Source organism: Triticum urartu, chromosome 3A (genome assembly GCF_056163025.1).
Source record: "Triticum urartu cultivar PI428250 chromosome 3A, HENAU_Tu73, whole genome shotgun sequence".
Taxonomy (NCBI): domain Eukaryota; kingdom Viridiplantae; phylum Streptophyta; class Magnoliopsida; order Poales; family Poaceae; genus Triticum; species Triticum urartu.
This window is the reverse complement of record NC_141875.1, coordinates 16678313-16688890: the sequence shown is the minus strand read 5'-3', so window position 1 is coordinate 16688890 and position 10578 is coordinate 16678313. Positions and strand designations below refer to the sequence as shown.

Below are 10578 nucleotides of genomic sequence, written 5' to 3'. Positions count from 1 at the left end.
GGTGAATTTGTAGAATACTCAATCGACAGAATGAACTGGATCTCTCAAACACCATATGAATTACCCGGTGAATATGAACAAACTGAATTGTAAAATTAGATCAGTGCTACAAGCAGCAGACACACATTAAGCACCATAACTTGCACTTTATGCAACTAATTATTACAAATCAATCACTTGCCGTGGTAAATTAATTGTTCGGCAGACATTGCTTGCTAGAAATGCAATTTGCTAACAAGTGATTGCCCAAAGGTCCACTCCTTTGGCACAATGTCGTTCCACACAAGCGTGTGTCCATCAGTGTTGGTTAGTCTGGAGGAGAGCATCTTTCCGCTAAGGTTCGCCAACGAGTGCCAGTTAGCACCCCAGTTTCGTGCCATAGGAATACAGTCTTCAGAATCATTGCTCTTTGACATCCATGTTCTTGATCGAGCCTGCTGCAGCAACATTGCTCACAAGCACAAGATTGAAGTAATCATGACCATTGATGTTAAACCTCACGCCGCCCCGCTTCACGCACGGAACCCTGCATGTTTATGGCAGTGGCATAGCAAGAGTTAATTTTATGTGACTCCCGTGACACTGGACTAGTTTATGAACTTATAAGAGGGGGCGGCTGGGATGATGCCACCTTTAACACCGATTTTCCCCGAGGCCGGCTGGGCTATGTCGAAGTGCGGCCTTGGCGTGTTGCACCAGCCTCCATTATCATTGGGGAGGGCGTCGTTCGGTGGGCAGATGTTAGTGGCCGTCACGGTCACCGTCATGCCGGGCTTACAAAACAACGGGTCCGCGCGCTTGCGATCACATGCAATCTTGTAGCACTGCCCGCACGCGGCGCCGTCGTTGAATAGCACGGTGCTCAAAGCCACCGTGCGTGTCCCGTATCCTTGAGAGAAGAGGTTGCCATACACGCACGCGCCGCCTGCAATATATAATATACATCGCAAGGTTTAATAGATAGAAGAACAAGATGAAGCGGGCATGCACACACAAGATATATGTAGTTGTGTGACTGTTGAATGATTGCCCATTGTGTCGGAGGCGTCAGTGCCGCCGTAGAGAACGTCGCTTGCGCCTTCTGCCAGACAAATATGGTTGTGGGGACGGCATATTTGTGGTGTCCACAGCCATGGCTTGAGGGCCAACCAGAGATATACTGTATGTATGTACGCGCAGACACGTTCCTTGAATCATACTACGAGTGATCATGTACTTCACCTGGTCCTGAACGTCGGCGGCGCACATCGATCGGTGGCATCTGAGGACCAGGTCGTGAAGAAACCTTGACTTGTCAGTAAGGTACATCCATGCATAGAATCTTTGAATCCGTCCATTTTAATTTATGGTTGTCAAGAAATATTCAGTTTGATGGATTGTTATCGATGCTAAACCAGGTAATGTTCAAGAATTTCTAAGATATCTGTACATTTGAAAAATGTGCAAGGATTTAAAGAGATGCTCTGAAGATAAAAAAAAATGTGCATGTATTACAAAAATTTTGTTCGATTTTTTCTAAAAAAACTCAGAATTTAAGAAATGTTAATGAATTTTAAAAAAACTAATAAATATTTCAAAGTCAAAAGGAATTAATAAACTATGTGCATAAATGTTTAAAAAGTTTAACAAGGAATTTCAAAGAACCAATGGAAGGCACCGCTCGCTTGATTGCATGCTACTTAGTGTTAAGAATAAGGTTTTGCTAAAGCACATCGGCATGTGCCCTAATTATTGCTCATCTAAGTCATATATCGTTGATTTTACTTGGAGATTCGTGAATGTATTTTTTTCTTTCCTTTTTTCTGTTCATATTTGATTGAGTCATTTAGATGTGCAATAACTAGGGCACATCTAGATATGCCCTAGACAGACCCGAATATGTACAAATTAATGTTGGCAAATGGGTCCTGTTTAGAGTCAGCTTTGTGCATGAAAAAACAGGAAGAGAGGAGTAATCATGATTCAGATAAATTAGCCAAGTATGCTCTAGAACTTAGTGTTGGCAGCCATGTTCGGCTTGATTGATATGTAAGTTGTCCTATGAACATCGCAGTTAATGTATAAAACTCACAAGAGTTTTCCCTCACCAAAAAGTAGACTCTTGTGTTGGACATCCTTCATTCGGTAGCTATATATCCTTATGAAGAGAGGGGGACAATGAAGATCAATGGGAGGGAAATTAGTGGGAAAGAGAACACGCCAGTCCCTGACAAAACAACCTGTAAGTCTGGTATAACAGCTCTGTTGTCCTCAGCTCTTGGAACATTTTTCGCCCGTCTTCCAAATTCAGGAGAGAACTGTACTGAGAATGGCTCATTAACTACGTTTGACGCGTCTAGTGCCACTGATCCTCATGTAGGTTGAGGTCGAGCCGTCGACGTCCAACGCCGAATTCCCAAGTACACCTTTTGGTCATGTGGGTGGCAAGGGGTGTAGCGGCGCATGGTTCGGGCTAGCACTCTGCTTTGGTAGTGTCGTCGTTCAGAACTGGATCTGGAGCTTGTGCCTGTCGCGGTGGTCCTTTCTAACGCGTGGTGTCACCAGTAAGCTGTCGGGTGAAAGCTCATTGCTTTGGTGCCGACGGTGGTGATGCCCGCGGGTGCCACTCTCCTCTTGAGGACGACGTTGTGGTTCTGCTCTCCCTGTCACGATTCCGGGTGAAGACCCTCGTCCGTCTCATACTCAGCAGCTCGTGGAGCTTCGGTCTCCTAGGGTGTTGTGGTGTTGTATGCTGGCCTACCGGTGTTATTTTTCAGCAACGTAGTCACGTGCCTTTATGTTATCTAGTTATCTCAGAATCTGCTTTGTAAGGGGCCACCCCACTACCTTGTGTTGTTTGGCCATGTACTTTGGTTTTGTTTTTTCTATAAAGTGGGGTGTGAGCCTCTTTGGAGAGTAGTAGGCAATTAGCTCGATCGGTCTATTATATAAACTGAATTTTTTCTGCATATGATACTGACAAAGTTCTTCTGTTGGAAATGGAGGGTTGGATTAGAATTATAATCAAATAGGTTCAAAACAGGAGATGACAGGAGGACTTTTACATCAATACTTTGCATATTCAACTTTTACTTCTCTTAAACTGTCCAAGATAAGCGACCACTTTCTCTCTCCTCATGACTTCTGTTCCAATCTATTCCCCTTGAAATAGTTATATAGTGCATCAAAGATCTATATATACATTCAAAAGGAATACATAATTTCTGTTTTCTGCATGGATATTTTATATGCTTATATGTTAGCGTTTTACCATACATAGGAACAGAATGAAAGAATCTATTTACATAATGCATCATATAAGTGAATTTAAAGAATACGCAATCGATCTAATGAACTGGAACTTGTATATATACACCATAGGAATTGCACCGTGAGTATGAACAAATTGAATGGTAAAATTAGATCAGTGCTACAGTCAGCACAAACATTAAGCGCCATAACTTGCATTTTATGCAACATAATTATTACAAATCCATCACTTGCCCTGGTAAATAATTGGTCGACAGACATTGCTCGCTAGAATTGCAATTTGCTAACAAATGATTGCCCAAAGGTCCATCCCTTTGGCACAACATTATCGAACACAAGCGTATGTCCATCTGTGTTGGTTAGTCTGAAGGAGAGCATCTTTCCGGTGAGGTTCGCCAGCGAGTGCCAGTTAGCACCCCAATTGCGTGCCATTGGCATCCAGTCTTCAGAGTCAGAGCTCTTGACATCCATGGATTTGATCGAGCCTGCTGCAGCAACATTGCTCACAAGCACAAGATTGAAGTAATCGTGACCATTGATTCTGAACCTCACACCACCCCGCTTCACGCACGGAACTCTGCATGTGTATGGCAGTGGTATAGAAAAAGTTAATGTCATGTACCTCCGGTGACTCTAGACTAATTTTTAAACTAATAAGAAGTGCATATATACCTTTGGTACATGACGGGGATGATGCCACCTTTATAAACACCAATCTTCTCCCAGGCCGGCTGGGCCATGTCGAAGTGCGGCCTTGGCGTGTTGCACCAGCCGCCGTTGTCATTGGGGAGGGCATCGTTGGGCGGGCAAAAGTTCGTGGCCGTGACGGTGACCGTCACACCGGGCTTGCAAAACAATGGGTCCGCGCGCTTGCGGTCGCATGCTATCTTGTAGCACTGCCCACACGCGGCGCCGTCATTGAACAACACGGTGCTCAGAGCCGCCGTACGCGTCCCGTAACCTTCAGCGAAGAGGTTGCCGTACCCGCATGCGCCACCTGCAATATATAATACACATTGCAACTGTTAATAGACAGAAGAAAAAGATGAAGCAGGCATGCACGCACTAGATAGATATAGTGGCGTGACTTGACTGATTACCCATTGTGTCAGAGGCATCAGCACCACCATAGAACGTTGCATGCGCCTTCTGCCAGACGAACGGTTGCCGGGATGGCGCAGTTGCGGTGTCCGCAGCCGCAGACAGCAGCAAACTGCCGACCGCCAGCAGCACCACTGCAACAACTCGAGCTCGAGCCATATCTATGGTTGCCCTCGAAACTTCACAACTTATGATATATGTAGCTGATCCGAAAACTGGAGCGCGCAAGCTGATGAGTACGGTCTATATTGATTTGTCGCTGATGGTTGTGTGGTGATGTGGTGCTCATAATCTCACGATCGTTTGTTTATATAGTCTTCACATGCGGTTGATTCTTTCGTACGTTGCAAGGCCACCCTGATTGGTGAATGAAGCAGCTAGCGTGCAAATGTGCCTGGCCGTGCAGCCGTGCCATGGCTTGAGGGCCTATATTTACGTATGCGCAGACACATTCCTTGAATCATACTACGAGTAATCGTGTGCTGCACCTGGTCCTTAACGTCGGCGCGGCTGCGGTATCTGATGATTAGGTCGTGAAGAAACCTTGAGTTGTCAGTAAGGTACATCCATATGCATAGATCCTTTGAATCCATCCATTTTTAATGTATGGTCGACAAGAAATTGAATATTCATCGGTTTGTTCATGTGGATCGTAAATTCGTAATGGATGCCAAACCAGGCAACGTTCAAGAATTTGTAAAATATCGGTAAAATGAGAAAATGTGCACAGATTTAAAGAGATGTTCTCAAGATTTAAAATGTACATGTATTACAAAAAATGTTGTCGGATTTTATTTTTAAATCTTGGATATTAAAAAATGTCGGTGATTTAAAAAAATCATAAATATTTAAAATGTAAAAAGGAACTAAAAAACTATGTGCATAATATTTTGAAAAGTACAAAGGAATTTGAAAAAACCGATGGAAGGCACCGCTCGCTTGATTGTATGCTACTTAATGTTAAGAATAATCTTAATTAGTGTTTGCAAATTATTCCGCTTTAGAATCAGCTTTCTGCATTAAAGAACAGGAGATACCCATGCGATTTCAGTATTATATTGGAGATCACAGAGCAAGCTAAAGTGTAATTTACCTTTGTGCATGAAGAGAGGAGAAGTAATCATGATTCTGTTAGATTAGCTTCTTTTTTTTGAGCGAGTTAGATTAGCTAAATATGCTCTAGAACTTAGTATTGTAAGCTATCCTATGACACTAGTAGAAAAAGGGTCAAATGTGAAGCACATTAGTGCCGGTTTGAATTTGAGCCGGCACTAATGTGTCCATTAGTGCCGGTTCCAACGGCTAGCCGGGCCGCTCTCATTAGTACCGGTTCATGGCGAACCTTTAGCACCGGTTCGTGCCACGAACCGGTACTAATGAGAGTGGTGGCAGGATGTTGTCAGTCTGGGGCCCCTCCAGCACCTTTAGTACCGGTTCGTGTCACGAACCGGTACTAAAGGTCGTCCTACATAAACCCTTCGTCCACCCGAGCTCGCTCTGTTCTTCCCCTTTCCCCTCCCTCTCTGTTCTTCCCCTCTTCCTCTCGAGCTCATCACACATTTTGCCCAAAATTTGTCAAGATTTGAAGGTCCCCATCGATTCAAATGATCACAAAGGTTAGCAACTTTGTCCTTTCATCTCTCATTGCTAGATTAGCTCTTGCAATGCTTTATATAGTATTTAATTTGTGAGTTTAGTAATTTGGGAGGAATTATATGTGGTAGTATTTGATTTATATGCAAATTGAGGTCAAAATAACACTTAGTTTGCATATGTAGGTGTGGTTTACTTAGTGCCTTCAAAATCTCCGCCGTAACCACCGTCGATCGCCCGCACCGTCCCGTCGCCGGCACCACCTTGTGGTGAGCCTCTTGTTCATGAAATTTTATATAAAAATTGATGTTTGTGTGATTTGGATATATAGTTACTCGTATAATTATCTTACCCGTACGTTGTTTGTTATACATAGTGCCATGGTTTTGATATCCGTCCCCGTCGGCCCTCGTCCTTGTTATGATTCGGATGTGGTATATATATATTCTCTTTTAAAACTAGTTGCATTTCGTGTTTATGACAAATTATGCCCATCAAGTTGACATAGATATTTTTTCTAGGAGGTATGTGAACCGGAAATTCCAACCGACCCTATTGTCGAGAGGTTAAATTTAGTTGAAAGAGAAAACGAGTACTTGAAAGAAAAATTGAAAAGAATTGAGGGGGAGAAGATGGAATTGGAGTTGCATGTTGCCGATGTCTTCGATGATCACAAGATCAAGATGGAGAAAATGCGCTTGAAGATTAGAAAGATTAGAAAATATGCCATCGATAGTGAGGCTTGGTATCATTATGCTGTTGGATCAATTGTTACCTTAGTTGCGATCTTGATCGCATTTGTTGTTGCATTTAAATGCTTTAGCTAGAGAGTTATTTGTTTGTTGCATTTAAGTGTTGTATGAACTTTATGTATGAACTTTATGTATGAACTTGTATTAATTTGGTGTTTTTGGTGCTGTGTATTGAAGATGATCCGACAATGGATGTACGATGACCGATGCTCTCCCAAGTTCATTAATGGCGTGCAAACTTTTCTGCTTGCGGCTGAGGCAAACAAGCGGGCGGATGGTTTTATGCCTTGTCCATGTGCTGTCTGTAAGAATGGTCTAAATTACTCTAAGTCAAGAACCATTCACGTCCACCTGTTTAAGTCTGGTTTCGTGCCCCACTATAATGTTTGGACCAAGCACGGAGAAAGAGGGGTTATGATGGAAGACAATGAAGAAGAAGAGGACGACGACAGCTATCCTGGCCATGGGTTCCCTGAATACGATGATACAACAATGGAGGAAGAATCTGAGCCGGTAATGCGGGAAGAAGCTGAGCCGGCAATGCGGGAAGAAGCTGAAGAAGAGGCATCAGATGAGCCCGTTGATGATCTAGGTCGGGCCATTGCCGATGCAAAGAGAAACTGCGCAAGTGATTTGGAGAAGAAGAAGTTGCAGCGCATGTTAGAGGATCACAAAAAATTGTTGTACCCGAATTGCGTAGGTGATAAGAAAAAGCTGGGCACCACACTGGAATTGCTGCAATGGAAGGCAGAGAATGGTGTATCTAACAAGGGATTTAGAAAGTTGCTGGTAATGATAAAGGATATGCTTCCAAAGGACAACGAATTTCCTGAGAGTATGTACGAAGCAAAGAAGGTTGTCTGTCCTCTAGGGTTAGAGGTGCAGAAGATACATGCATGCCCTAATGATTGCATCCTCTACCGCAGTGAGTACGAGGATTTGAACGCTTGCCCGGTATGCGGTGCATTGCGCTATAAGATCAGCCGCGATGACCCTGGTGATGACGAGGGCGAGCGCCCCAGGAAGAAGATTCCTGCCAAGGTGATGTGGTTTGCTCCTATAATACCACGGTTGAAACGTTTGTTCCAAAACAAAGAGCATGCCAAGGCGATGCGATGGCACAGAGAAGACCGTAAGAAAGACGGAAAGTTGAGAGTACCCGCTGACGGGTCGCAGTGGAGAAAAATCGAAAGAAAGTACGGGAAGGAGTTTGCAGATGATGTAAGGAGCGTATGGTTTGGTCTAAGCGCAGATGGCATTAATCCTTTTAGGGAGCAGAGCAGCAACCATAGCACCTGGCCTGTGACTCTATGTTTGTATAACCTTCCTCCTTGGTTGTGCATGAAGCGGAAATTCATTACGATGCCAGTGCTCATCCAAGGCCCTAAGCAACCCGGCAACGACATTGATGTGTACCTAAGGCCATTAGTTCAAGAACTCTTACAACTGTGGAATGGAACAGGTGTACGTGCGTGGGATGAGTACATGGGGGAAGAATTTGACCTAAAGGCGTTGCTGTTCCTGACCATCAATGATTTGCCTGCTCTCAGTAACCTTTCAGGACAGATAAATAAGGGATACCGCGCATGCACGCAGTGTTTGGACGATACCGACAGTATATATTTGGCTAATTGTAAGAAGAATGTGTACCTGGGACATCGTCGATTTCTTCCGAGTAGGCATCCCAGAAGAAAGAAAGGCAAGCATTTCAAAGGTGAGGCGGATCACCGGACGAAACCTCGCCACCGTACTGGTGCTGATGTACATGATATGGTCAAGGATTTGAAGTTGGTCTTTGGAAAGGATCCAGGTGGACAACCTGTTACGAATGACGCTGACTGACGCGCACCCATGTGGAAGAAGAAATCTATATTTTGGGACCTGCCCTATTGGAAAGACCTAGAGGTCCGCTCCGCAATCGACGTGATGCACGTGACGAAGAATCTTTGTGTGACCCTGCTTGGCTTCTTGGGCGTGTATGGGAAGACAAAAGATACACCTGAGGCACGGGAGGACCAGCAACGTATGCACGGAAAAGACGGCATACACAAGGGTTATGCAAGCTACACTCTTACCAAAGAAGAGAAGGAAATCTTCTTTGAATGCCTGCTCAGTATTAAGGTACCGTCTGGCTTCTCGTCGAATATAAAGGGAATAATAAACATGGCACAGAAAAAGTTCCAGAACCTAAAGTCTCATGACTGCCACGTGATTATGACGCAACTGCTTCCGGTTGCATTGAGGGGGCTTCTACCGGAAAACGTTCGATTAGCCATTGTGAAGCTATGTGCATTTCTCAATGCAATCTCTCAGAAGGTAATCGATCCAGAAATCATATCAAGGTTAGAGAATGATTTGGTGCAATGTCTTGTCAGTTTCGAGTTGGTGTTCCCACCATCCTTCTTCAACATCATGACGCACGTCCTAGTTCACCTATGCGAAGAGATTAACGTTTTGGGTCCTGTATTTCTACACAATATGTTCCCCTTTGAGAGGTTCATGGGAGTCTTAAAGAAATATGTTCATAACCGTGCTAGGCCAGAAGGAAGCATCTCCAAGGGCCGTGAAAATGAGGAGGTCATTGAGTTTTGTATTGACTTTATTCTTGACCTTAAGCCGATTGGTGTTCCTGAATCGCGGCATAAGGGCAGACTGGATGGAAAAGGCACGCTAGGAGGGGAACAAATAATATGTATGGACAGACATTCTCTCACTGAAGCACACTACACAGTTCTACAGAATTCCGCCTTGGTGGCTCCGTATATGGATGAACACAAGAATTTGCTACGCTCCAAACACCCGGAGCGGTCTGATGACTGGATTACACGTGAACAAACCAGGAGTTTCGCCAGCTGGTTGCAGACATGTACCATGCATGACACCTCTATTGAAGATGACCTGTACTTGTTGTCCCAGTTACCATCTTCGAATATAATGAGTTTCAAAGGGTACGAGATAAATGGTAATACATTTTACACGATCGCCCAAGATAAGAAGAGCACGAACCAAAACAGTGGTGTCCGCTTTGATGCAGAAACCAAGACGGGAAAGGAAACATATTATGGTTATATACAGGACATATGGGAACTTGACTATGGACGTGGTTTGAAGGTCCCTTTGTTTCGGTGCAAATGGGTCAATATGACACGAGGCGGGGTAACGGAAGACCCGCAGTACGGAATGACAACAGTGGATCTCAACAATCTTGCGTATGTAGACGAACCATTCGTCCTAGCCAATGATGTGGCACAGGTTTTCTATGTGAAGCACATGTCTATCAAGCCGAGAAAAAAAAAGATAAGGAAGCGAATGCATCGTACGATGAGCCAAAGCGGCACATAGTTCTTTCTGGGAAGAGAAACATCATGGGAGTGGATGACAAGACAGACATGTCAGAAGATTATGAAAAGTTTGATGAAATTGCTCCATTCACAGTGAATAATGACCTGAGCATCCCGTTAAATGATGAAGATTTTCCATGGTTACGGCGCAAAGGGACACACGCGAAGAAAAAGTTTCACATCCAAAGATCTGGGATGTGATCGGCTTCACTATCATCACTTTCTTCTGTGTTTCACACCCAGGAGGGAATCTGTGTAATAGTTAGGCTAGTTATGTGTTTTGGCATTTGAAACGCGAAGAAATTTTATGTGCAAACAAATTCTTTCATGCCTTTACTGATTTTTAAAGTTAAGTTATTCACAAACTAGTGATTCACACTAATTTCAAATAATTCAAAATTTAAACTATTCAAATTTAAAAACTACGGGCACTAACGGAAAGTTTGTAATTTTTTGTACCTAAAGCAAAAATATTCACAAAGAAACTCTAAATACACAAAAAACAACTCAAAAATAAATAAAGCAAAAATAAATAAAGCAAA

General features: G+C 43.6%; 1 protein-coding gene and 2 pseudogenes across 1 annotated transcript; 1 reads left to right on the top strand and 2 right to left on the bottom strand.

Moving 5' to 3' along the window:
- Positions 1–215: 215 nt before the first annotated feature.
- On the bottom strand, positions 216–1248 carry LOC125546500 (expansin-A14-like; annotated as a pseudogene).
- Positions 1249–3327: 2079 nt separating this feature from the next.
- Positions 3328–4617, bottom strand: LOC125547658 (expansin-A24). Its single transcript, XM_048711468.2, has 3 exons — positions 4350–4617; positions 3922–4246; positions 3328–3826 (listed from the first exon to the last, which is right to left on the bottom strand). Exons 1-3 carry the CDS (start codon positions 4507–4509, stop codon positions 3517–3519), a joined length of 795 nt encoding a protein of 264 aa, XP_048567425.2. The 5' UTR covers positions 4510–4617; the 3' UTR covers positions 3328–3516.
- Positions 4618–6887: 2270 nt separating this feature from the next.
- Positions 6888–10237, top strand: LOC147977891 (uncharacterized; annotated as a pseudogene).
- The last annotated feature ends 341 nt before the right edge of the window (positions 10238–10578 follow it).